Below are 12,455 nucleotides of genomic sequence, written 5' to 3'. Positions count from 1 at the left end.
CTCAGTCCAATCACGTTCACCCCACATGCCTGTTACTGGTGCTAGGTACATCATCTTTAGTAAATAAAATCTGTAGGTGGAGATTTTTGTCCCTTGAGTAAAGGTAAATATTTCCAAGAGGGAGAAAAACTCATTAAGGCAATAACGTTATCCACACCTTGGCATGAAGTAGCATCCGCATATCATTACTGAGGGGACACTCAGCAGTGGTAGGGAGGAGCCATGAAGAGACAAGGCACAGAGCAGAGTTCAGAGAAGAAATCAGAAGCAGCTGGAGACACTGCGTATGGGAGTAAAATGGAGTGGAGGAGCTCCAACAGCAAAAGTGGATTTATAATTCTCTGCCTTATTGCAAAATAACCAAGGAAACCATCTTTAAGAAAACTGAATGCTATGGGTTGAATGAGTCCCCTCCAAAATTCAGGTGTTGACACTTAGTGGTCAATACGATAATCCTAAGAGTGGGAACTTTAAAAGGTGATTATGTTATGAAGGTTCCTCCTCATAAATCAGATTAAGGTCCTATAAAAGAGGCTTCATGCAGCGTTATGACCTTTTTAACTTCCACCCCTCTGCCATGTGAAGACTCAGCCATTCTCTCTTCCAGAGGATGCCACAAGAAGCTGCCACCTTGAAAGGTGAGAACAGGTCCTTCACCAGACAACCAAACCTGCCAGCACCTTGATCTCAGACTCCAAGCCTCCAAACTATGAGAAATAAATTTCTTCCAAATTACAATTCTCCCTACCTCAGGCATTTTGTTATAGCAGCAGCATAAACAGACTAAGACACTGAGTATGCCTCACCTTTTTACAAAATCAGTGTTGGCAAATTTATACTTAACCCTCTTGTCTCTTGATTCCAGAAATACCTCTCTATAGTAGGAAGCAATTCAAACAGTAGGGCACTTGGGCACAGTACCTGTGATTGCCATTGATCAAAACAGAAAACAATCTTAACATTGAACTATTTCATTAAAAATGAATGGTACCCCTGATAAGGCCTTCTGAATTCTACAGAAGTAAAGCCAACCAGGTGGCAGGAGTTAAGGTTAAATAGATGCAGTACTCACTCGAAAGACCTTCTCCACTCTTGCAATGCTTTTCCCAAAGATGGTTCCAAGTTGGTCTCCAATTCCAGCCAATAAGAAACCAAAGAGTGGAATCCCAAAGATGGCATATAAAATACAAAAGATTTTGCCTCCTTCAGTGCTCGGAGCAATATTCCCATACCCTGGTGAGAAATATTAGAGAGAGGAGAAGAAAGGTGAGATGGAAGAGAAAGTAGACTATTGACTGAAGAATCCACAGACTTTTTATTTTAAAGATTTGTTCATTTCCCCACTTCAGGAGTCTTAGGGAGTAGAATCCCATTTTGAAGGCCACATAGGAAACACTGTTCTATTGTTTCTGTCCTTGTAAACAGTTGTAAGGTTTCATAGATCTTAACAAAATATTTGTGTCTGCCCAGAATTGCATTTCTGATAGCTAATGGTACTGTCCTCTTCAGAAACACCAAACACCATGGACACGATTGGTTTGGGGAAACTGAACATCTGGAAAGGTTTTGCCATTGCCTGTTTAAATCAGACAGGGCTTCTCCTTTACAGTTCTATCTTGTGGGCATCCTCTTCCCCTGGATAGACTGTGGCTCTCTTCAACATCTGCTTTGGTAGGGTGATGGGTACTGCACATTGGAGAGAAACTCTGGTCTAGTTCAAACTCAGAAAGGACCTGTGACTTGCCCAGGCCTACCCTGGGAAGCGTAAACAATAAACAGTGGAGAAACAAAGTCTCTGTGCCTCTTTTCCCCATTAATAGTGAAGTCTACCTATTGCCGTGGTAGAGGCATGATTATTCAGATTATTTTAGAGGACAATACTTGGCAAAACTATTTTTTCCAAGTGAAAGTCTAGTTGTGCCTGGCTGTTTTTGTCTCTTGACTGGGAACTCCACACCATCTCTGAGTTCTGCCTCTCCACCCACCACTTCTTGCACCAAGGGCAAGCAGTACTAAATAAATGTTTGCTGGTGAAGTGGATGTTTGAATACAAGCAAATCCTTCTATGAATGTGAATTTTGCATAGTCCTTTGAAAACACCAATACCTACGTGCTTAAGAGTTTTGCATTTACATAAGTAGCTAAAGTGTACACTGGGCCCACTTTATATGAATGGGACTAAATGAAGTATTACTGGGAGAAAAAAAGCATATAAGGTTAACACAATTTACATAGGATGAGAGCCTTAATTATTTGATGTTTATTTTCATGCCAGTTAGCACTACAGTCTTTTGCTCATCAGTCTGGTCACTGAACCATTCTTCTAAATTTGGATATTTCATGTGGGACCTGTTTCTGAATCCAAGCCACTTGGCCAGTTATTGGCTCCATGGTCATGAACACGTTGGAAAGAAGCGTTGTAAAGAATGCTGCTGAGGACTGGTCCATCAGTCATCCCCCCACAGGCCTGGAGGGCTTGCTGATGACTTTGCCCTTTGTAGATGAGTCACTTGGCTATTTTCCTTCTCGATTCTCTGTCCAAAATCATTCAAACCTCTTATCACAAATTATTTAAATTACAGTTTTCCATTTCTTAAATGAGTGTTCAAGCAAGGATTTATAATCTTATATTTCTTTTATTTACCATCATTTTGATTTAAATGTGCAAAAAAGGTTTCAGAACTTTTCCCAATAATTCTGCCAAGTATTCTCCTCTAGAATAATCTGAATAACCATGCCACGTCACTTTGTGTGGGTTCATGATGAATCTTGGAAACATTCTAGAAACTTGTGGAGACATTGAAGACTCTAGCTTGGCTGTCTCATAATTGCCCAATTTTAGGGAATATAGATTTTCTTTTAGCCTGAGTGTTTCAGAAAGAAACATATTGCTGATGCAGGCAAATTGAAGCTTTGAACCTACCGCATGTGAATCTGCCTATGAAGCACAAGAGCTATGTGCTTCCTCCAGCATTCAGAGGGGACACCTTCCCCACCTCCTGGGTAAGAGACTGTGTCCAGGGCATGTGGGTGTCACCCAGGGAGCCTCGGATACAAGTGAGGAGATGGGAGCCTATTTGATCTTATACTATCAGGTTGTCCTTAGACCCACTAACCTCTGCTTGTGGTGGAAAGATTTTTTTTTTTAATGCAGGAAAAAAAATCAGTAAGCTATAAAGTATTACCAATGCGAAAAACTATTATTACAATTGCTAGTATTTTCAGGCTAGAACACTAAAACAAAATTAAAGGAAGTTCTTAGACACATGCAAGAGTAATTATAAGTCTTTAAATATATCTGAGGGCATCTTTCTTTGGTGACTGTCTCCATAGTGGACAGAAGGTGACTACCATTCTTAAGCAGTGCTGCATCTCCTACACAGGCCTGTGTGCAATGTGTCCCCTGCCTCGGGTGAACTACACGGAGGAAATGTTCAACCCCCCAAACTGTCACTGGGAAAATTCTAGAATTTACACTTTGGAGCTTTTCTCAGAAGCAATGAAAAGGCCCCATTCCTGGATTTTTGGCTCTAGCTGTACCAGGCCTGTTGGGCTGCCCTGCCTATCCTTCCAGAATACTCGGTGAAACTCTGAAGCGGGGTATGAATGTTACATGGGGGCTCTAGAACTAGAGGCTGTGTGGGTTCCTGCTCTGACTCTTCCATTGACTGACCCTAGATCTTGGGCAAGCTATTCAGCCTCCCTGCCTCACTCTCTTCCTCTGACATCACCTACCTTATAGCCTTTAGGACTGAATGAGTTACATGAGAAGCATGAGTTACACGTGAAGTTTAAATACAAGAGAAGCATAGTAGAAAGCAAGCACTCAGTAAGTATTGGCAATTATCATCTGGTCCTGTGGTTTTATGTGGGAAGGGATTGCGTCTGAGCAGTATGACTGCAGGAAAACTAAGCCCCAGGAAAAAAAACAGATGGTTGGTTCTCATTTTCCTTCTGGCAACTCCACTGTTCTCACAGAGCACCAGGACAAGGGACGAAATGTCTGTACCTTGAGCTGGAATGACTCAATGATTCAGGTGGACTCACGGCTAGATCTGAGGTGTGTGTGTGTCTTGGACGGCTAGAGGCAATAGAGAGTAAGAAATAAGCAGAGTGACAGCTACTGGACAAGCAATTATTCATAGAACGCCCAGAACACTAGAACTGGTTTTAATAGAGCCAAAGGAGTCCAAGAAGTTCCTCCATCAAATGCCTTCTGGTGACTTTCAGCAAAAGACACCATCCCAGCTGAGACACACCCAAAGAGGCTGTTACCAATAAGCAGGACCAGGAGGGCCTCAGTTCTGTCACCACCAGCTAGAAGACAGTTCCAAGTCTTTTGTGAAGAGAACTGGTGTCTGAAGAGGACTCATGCCCAAGACACACATAGAAGCTTCCGTTTGCTATTTACACGCCAAGGTCAAATCTTTGCCAACCTAGGTAGTGTTCATCCCTGGCTGGTTGGTTAAGAGTGTGCATTCTGAAAGCAGCCTGTCAGTGCATGCAGTCTGCTTGATGGATGTGCAAACAACAATCACACTAGGCCTCACCCTTAGAAGACCTTCATGCTTGGTTTAATGCTCTGCTGTTGCCAGTTTGATGTTCTTTTTAAAAAAGGAATGTATTTTCATTTTTCACTGGGCCCCACAAATTAAGTAGCTGGTCCTGATGAATGACACTTGGCTCCATTGCTTATTAACTGTGAGATTATGGGAAAATTACTTAACATCTCTGGGCCTTAGTCTTCCCATATATAAAAGTACAGAACTTGCCTCACATTTGTATTGCAGGATTAAATGAGATCAGGCATGTGGAGCAGAGAGCTCAGTACCTGGTAAGCATTTGGTTAACTGTTAGGCTCAATGACTGCTATTTCCATTGGCCCTGAGTTAAACAGTCAATCTAAGTGCTGGATAAGTACAAGCAGCTGCCTCAGTAACCTTGGCAGATATAATCCTTAACAGAGGCTGCAAGTGACACCATTACTGTCTACTACCTGGGACCTGACCAAGGGCTTCCCTTTGATGCAGATAGAGCCACCTGACCCAATCTGAAAATGCCTCAAAGACTAAAATCTAATTGCATTTCATAGTCAATGGTAAGAATGCAATCATTTGCTGCCTTTCTACAAATTATGGTTTGTGGAAAAGCATCTTCACAAGGAATGAGCACTGTTGCTCCAGTTTAGAAAAGCTAGTTGCTGGAATCCAGTAGCAGATTCAACAAAGGCAGATGGAACTTTCTTACATCAGGATTAGTTATGCAGCAAAGAGAAAGGATGCAGGGTACCCTCAGCAAAGACTGAACAGACTCTGGTCTTCCTTCTGGTGTGGCTACTGGTTGTAGAAACGTGACAACATATTCCCTTTGCTTTACAGTTGTCCCTCGATATCCATGGGGGAATGAGTCCAGGACCCCCTGCACATAGCAAAATCCACAGATGCACAAGTCCTTTCTATAAAATGGCTTAGTATTTGCATATAAACCTATGTATATCCTTCCATACACTTTTTTTTCAAAAAAACTTTTTAGTCATAGGTGGACATAATACATTTGTTTTATTCATTTGTTTTTAGGTGGTGCTGAGGATCAAACACAGTGCTTCACACATGCTAGGCAAGCACTCTATCACTACAAGCTACAACCCTAGCCCCTTCCATATACTTTAATCATCTCTAAATTACTCATAACACCTAATGCAATGTAAATGCCATGCAAATAATTGTCACTCTATATTGTTTAGGGAATAATGACAAGGAAAAACTTCTGTACATGTTCGGTACAGATGCATTTTTTTTCTTCTGAATATTTTCGATCCACAATTGGCTGAATCCACAGATGCAAACCTGTGGCTATACAAGGTCAGCTCTACAAGTATAAATCTTTCCATTTATCTCAGCATGAGAAAAGTTTTTTAAAAAAGAAGTACTTTGATATCCTCAGATAAAAGAAACCTCTGATATTGAGTAGTAGTGCTTCTTTTCAGAAAAGACCTTATTATTCCTAAGATAGCTCTTTCTCTCTCTCTGTCCATTCTAAATAATGAGCATTTTTTTTTTTTGCATATGAAAAGTATCTAACCTCCTGCTGTTCATGAGAGTCTTGAAAGCAATTGGGTGAGGACTTAAATGGTCCTTGCCATTTGACAGGGCAATGCCTGGGTTATCTTTCCAAGGAAGCAAAGAGATGAACACCATACTTCCTGCCCAAATTTTCCTTGTGGTGTTATCAGCATTCCAAGAGTAGAAGAGCTTAAGCCTCCTACAAGAAGTCACTGTCTACACTGTAGACAGTGGATCCAAAGGAAACCATCAAAGGCACGCTTTTCAAAGAACTCTGAAGTTCCAACATCACTAACAGTATGAGGAAATACAGACATTATTGTGTTGCAAACTATATGAGCTCAGGCAAGCAGATTAGTATTTGTGTATTTCACAATTAATGAGAACACAGTTCTTCACTCCAGCCCCTCCATCTTCCTAACTCTTAAGTAATGGAAATTTCTTATGAAGAACTGGAGAATTACTGGACCCTGAGTTTTCTTATAACACTTACTATCACGTGCAATGAATGAATTTACCACTAAGTAATTGGAAAAACAATTATTTCTGTGCTTCATTATTTTTACTTATGTTGTACTAAGTACAACATAAGTTTTCTTTGGAATTCTCTAACTGTATGACTTTCTTAAGACCTTCTACTCTAGAATTAAAATTTAGCCAGTTTAAATGGTATTCAATTTGTAATACATTATTTTTTGGATAGAGAATAAGAAAAAATAGGGGTTTTTTTTTCTACATTGAATAGAATAAAAGACTCAGTCTCCAGTGCTAACTGCGTACCAGGATGCCAAGGTACACTTTTTAAAATATTTTTAGTTGTCGATGGACACAATACCTTTATTTTGTTTATTTGTATGTGGTGCTGAGATTGAACCCAGTGCCTCACATCTGTGAGGCAAGCACTCCAACACTGAGCCACAGCCACAGCCCCAAAAGTACACTTTTTTGAGTTGGGTTTTATTTTTGTTAGCATGTTTGTTTCATAGTAGTTTCCTGTTTTAGAGCCCTCTGAATTTGGAAGAGATTCCCATCCTGCCCATAATTGGTGTGACACAATGTCCTTCCTCCTACTGTCGTGGAAATGCCACCTAGGTGGCCAGGATATGGGTCCATAAGCCTAGAGGCTCACCGGCTAGGATGGCTTTCCTCAGACTTCAAATCAAGATCATGTGACCCTATGGTGGGAGAATGCCAGCTACAGTGGCCAGCAGGGTGGGGCTGGACATGAGGTCAGAAGAAACATACTGGGCCTCTGTGAGCTCTGACCCGTACGTGTGAATTAGTTAGGATATTTTTTTTCTTTTGGTTGCAGGTAGTAGAAAATCCAATGCAAACTAGGAAGGAAGGAAGGAAGGAAGGAAGGAAGGAAGGAAGGAAGGAAGGAAGGAAGGAAGGAAGGAAGGGAGGGAGGGAGGGAGGGAGGGAGGGAGGGAGGGAGGGAGGGAGGGAGGGAGGGAAGGAGGAAAGAGAGAGAGAAAGGAAGGAAGGAAGGAAGGAAGGAAGGAAGGAAGGAAGGAAGGAAGGGAGGGAGGGAGGGAGGGAGGGAGGGAGGGAGGGAGGGAGGGAGGAAGAAATAAAGAGAAAGGAAGGAAGGAAGAGAGGGAGGGAGGAAAGAAGGAAGGGAGGGAAGGAAGGAAGGAAGGAAGGAAGGAAGGGAGGGAGGGAGGGAGGGAGGATGCAGAGGGATTGGGAGGGGAGGGAAGAGGAGAGAAAGGAAGGAAGGAGGAAGGAGAAAGAAGGAGGAAGGAAGGAAGGGGGGAGGAAGAAGAGGAAGGAAGGAAGAAATAGAGAAGGAGAGAAGGAAAGGAGGGAGGAGGAAAGAAGAAGAGGGAAGGAAGGAAGGAAGGAGGAAGGAGGGAAGGAGGGAGGGAGGGAGGGAGGAAGGAAGGAAGGAAGGAAGAAAGAAAGAGAAAGGAAGGGATGGAGGGAGGAAAGAAGGAAGGAAGGAAAAAAAGAAAGAGAAAGGAAGGAAGGAAGGAAGGAAGGAAGAAGAAAGAAAGAAAGAAAGAAAGAAAGAAAGAGAAAGAAAGAAAGAAAGAAAAGAAAGAAGAAAGAGGAAGGAAGGGAGGGAGGGAGGAAAGAAGGAAAGAAGGAAGGAAGGAAGAAAGAAAGAGAAAGGAAGGAAGGAAGAAAGAAAGAAAGAAAGAAAGAAAGAGGAAGGAAGGAAAAGGGAGGAAGGGAGGAAGGAAAGAAGGAAGGAATGAAGGAAGGAAGGAAGGAAGGGAGGAAGGAAAGAAGGAAGGAAATGAAAGAAGAAAGGAAAAAGAAAAAAAGGAAACATATTGACTCCAGTAAGTGAGAGATGTAACATCTATTTCTTAATACTTCATGAGCAGCTCCATCCAGAGCTCAAAGGAAGTGAGCAGGACCCCATTTACCATTGCCCTTTTCTTACTGTTTGTTCTGTATTAGAAAATTCCAGGCAGAACAATCTATCGAGGGAAGAAAATGAACGGCAGTTGCCTAGGCTTTTTTTCAGATTTACCTCCAATAAGAAAGAGAGGAAGTCAGCAAACACAGTTCAATAAACCAAGTTCCTGGTTCCTAACGAGTTGACACAATGAACACCAAGAATGGGCATTTCGTCATAGCTACAACCTTTTTCAATGTATCAAAGAGACCACTAAATTTGCCATGTCATAAAACAAGAAAATTAAGAGTTTTCTTTGTCTGTCTTCTTTAACACACACTATTGTCTCATGGGTCCAATACCTGAGTACCAGATATGATTTCAAAAATGTACCTCTTAAAGTGGCCCAGACTTCCTCAATTTTTTTTTATTTTTTTATTTTACAACAAATCCTCCAAAATGCATGACACATTTCCCCATCTTAATAACCAGACTGTCAACACAACCTAACCTGACATTGGTCTTCTCCATCTACTGCAGTGATGCCCTCAGGTATTATGAGGTCTGTCATATTTTTGTCCATACATCAAATGGTGACAGGCCACATGGCTCCTTTCTTGGGTGCTGAGACATCAAGCACTAACATGACCTAACCTGGACTGGGTTGTCAGAAAATCCTGCTAAGCCACACACCCATGGACACTGTGAACACTTGTCATTGTCGATGTTAACATATTTGCAGATTTTCAAGTATGAATCTAGTATATTTAGATCAAGAGACAGTGACAGTTCATTTTAACTGTCAACTTGACTAGACTAAGGAACTGGAAAAGCATGATTGCTAGGTGTGTCTGTGAGCAGACTGTCATTGGTGGACTGAGTGGGGACGCTCCACCCCCAACGTGGGTAGATATTATTCACTCAGTAGGGGCCCTGGATAGAACAGAAAAGTCAGAGAAAAGATTTCCACTCTGTCTCCCAAAGTTGGAGCACACCCTGGTCTCGTGCCCTTGGACATCAAAACTATAGGTTCTCAAACTTTTGGACTCCTGGATTTACACCAACAGTCCCCTATGTTCTCAGACCTTGAGACTTGGACTGAGAGTTACACCATTGATTTTTCTGGTTCAATCACGTGAGCCTATTTCCCTAGAAAATACACACACACACACACACACACACACACACACACACACCCTATTGCTTCTAACTCTCTGAAGAACCCTGACACAAAGACTTTCTAAGTAAGAATGACAATTCTCTTTCATCCCAAATATTCTTGTTGCATGTAACTTTCTTGATTTCACCAAAGTAGAAGCAAGATAGGTCCTAAAGGCTAGATTTTAAAACAAAACCAAAAATTTGTGCCTCTAAAACAACCCTTAGCCTCTAAAACACATATACACCAATAGGAAGTCGACAGCTGAAGCTGTGCATCAAAGGAAACAACTTTCTGGAAGGCAAGACTGAGCCCCAGAGAGAAGCAGGACGGGAGATCCTCCCAGAAAGTATAAGGGGGTTTTAATGAAGGAGCCCTCCCACCAGGAGGGTAGAGGGTCTCTGGAGGGCTGCCCATTGCTGCCAGGGGCCAGAGGGGCCTGTGTACCTCCCAGTCTGCTGAATGAGAACTTTCACTGTGGTTTGGGGGCAGAAACTCCTCAAACTCATTTTCTACAGAGCTGCAAGAAGAATAGGTACATAGGTTACAGAATGTGTGTAAGAACTACCAAAAGAAGTTGAGAATGGATGGAAGCCAAATGGGAAAAAATTGAAGAAGTGCAAAGAACAATGGAAGGACCCCTCCCAGGCAAACCTCAGAGGGCACCAGCAAATGCCCAAATACGAAGGTGAGGCTCGCACCTTGAACTTTGAAAGAGATGTTCTTGGTTGCACTGTGTGGAATAAAGGGTGAAGAGGGAGAGCAGAAGCCACCCTGAAACTGACCTGGTTCAGAAAACAGAAACAGAAACAGCAGGACTCATCAGAGAAAAACACAGAGAGGCCACACTTGTAAGAGGTGCTCTGTCTCAGAAAGGGGCAGCGGAAATGGAGAACGCTTGGGAAATGCTATCTGGAAGCCCCCAAAAGATGTGACAAAGCGCTGGTCCGGGAATACCCAGTTTGTTCAGGGTCAAGTGTTTTAAAAAGAAGCTGGCCCAGCATAAATATAAAGGTTCCATAAGAAAAAACGTGAAGAGTAACAAAACTTCCCAATGGGTTAAAGACACCAGAAAAAACATTGTCCAAACTAGACAAAAATGGTGTAACAGTCACCTCTAAGGACCTTCACAGAGAAACTACCAAGCCGAATGCAAGAAATTAGGAAAGGAGTGTGAGATGACAAGTGAAGACGGAATGTGATCGAAGAAATTCAGGAACAAATTGGGAAGGGAAACGTAACCCCGATGCTCCCAGAAAGGAAAATAAAATGAGCAGGAGCACACACGTAGCAGAGTAGGTGTTATGAAAACATACGCACGCGCACACACACACACACAAAGGAACAGAAAGGATGGTAGTGAAAAAAACAGAACAACATCTTCAGAGTTACAAACAAGTAGAAGGAAAATGATGGACACAGAAGAAAGGCAACGAAGTTACGATACACGTGTAGTTGGAGTCCCTGAAGAACAAAACCGAAAGCACACACGGCAGAGAAATTGTTTAAAAGTGACAATCAAGAAGACTTTCTTGAAATAAAAGGAACAAAACATAGTAGGGTTATATAAGGAAATAATCTTTCAAGAAGCTCAACTAAAACATCAAGATCAAAATTAAAGGGCAAGCCAGGCACTGGGGTGCTGGCCTGTAATCCCAGTGACAGCGGGAGGCTGAGGCAGGAGGATCACAAGTTCAAAGTCAGCCTCGTCAACTCAGCGAGAACTGACCTCAAAATTCAAAAGAAAAATAAGAAGATGAAAGGAAAAATGCAGGGCTGGCCAGCACCAGGTTTCTCCACAGCAGAACTAACATCAAAAAAGGCAGCACAGGGACACCCACGAGACCAGCACAAAAGAAAAGGTGAGTCAGCCAGATGGAGTTCATTTCCCTCAAGCTGTCTGTAAAGTGTCAGTCTATCACCCTGAGCACTGGAAGATCCCAGGGACTACTGCAGCCTTGAGCCATTCATAAGGTACTACTTAGAATGACTTCCAGTCAAGTAAGTGATGATGACCGGGAGTGTGACAGACAGGCTAGAGAAGAGTGCTGACGCGGTTTACCCAGAGAGCCTGACTAAAGCAGTGGTAGCACCAGGGTTACAGAACAGAGTGCAAACTGTTAGGTGTCGAATGACACAATGAACCTGTTGGGACAGGACGGGGAAGGGAGTTGAGATGCTGAGGAAGTCAGGGGACTGCATTATACGGAAGAGCTGAAAGCCGAAAGTTACCACTTAAAGCCAGCAAATCATACAACAGAAGCAGATTCATATTCAATCATTTAATAGCAAACATTTATTTAATAGGTGGTATTGACTAACACCATGTGATGGGAAAGAAGAGAAAGGAAAGACGCCATCTTCTATAAAAGGGATCTAAACTATCCTGGTTAATGAATAGGACACTGTGGTTTTGTATACTCTTACCATTACAAAGCTAGCTCCTAAGACAAAAGTACAAAACGCCCAAAGTGTCAGAAAACACACACACACACACAGATAAAACCAGACAAAAATTTGTGCAGGAAAGAAGTAATCATAGCCTGGCCTGGTGATGCACACTGTAATCCCAAGGACTCTGGAGACTGAGGCAAAAGAGGATCACAGGTTCAAGGCCAGCCTTGGCAACTTAGCGAGACCCTATCTCAAATTTAAAAATGAAAAAGGTTGGGGATACAGCTCAGCAGGAGAGCATCCCTGAGTTCAATTCTCATTTCGACAAATAAAAAGAAGGCAGAGGAGGAGGAGAAGGAGGAGGAGGAGGGATCACAGTTCACCATATGACCAGTTAGTTGCAAAAAGCATTTACCTAGTCAACCCAAGGCAAATGTTCAACTCTTATCTAATCAAACTCTATCAGGAAGATAGGAAAAGAGCCCTTCTG

General features: G+C 42.4%; 1 protein-coding gene across 4 annotated transcripts in view; it reads right to left on the bottom strand.

Moving 5' to 3' along the window:
* KCNK10 (potassium two pore domain channel subfamily K member 10) overlaps positions 1 to 12,455 on the bottom strand; it is a 134,192-nt gene that overhangs the window by 45,153 nt on the left and 76,584 nt on the right. For all 4 annotated transcript variants that reach the window (XM_079129276.1, XM_079129277.1, XM_079129278.1 and 1 more), the window contains exon 4: positions 1,073 to 1,233. In XM_079129276.1, the coding sequence (XP_078985402.1) occupies positions 1,073 to 1,233 (161 nt within the window). The remainder of the gene's footprint in view (positions 1 to 1,072; positions 1,234 to 12,455) is intronic.

The sequence above is a fragment of the Sciurus vulgaris genome (assembly GCF_902686455.1).
Source record: "Sciurus vulgaris genome assembly, chromosome: 2".
NCBI classification, from domain to species: domain Eukaryota; kingdom Metazoa; phylum Chordata; class Mammalia; order Rodentia; family Sciuridae; genus Sciurus; species Sciurus vulgaris.
The sequence above is the reverse complement of the archived record's forward strand: the minus strand, read 5'-3'. Positions and strand labels throughout refer to the sequence as shown.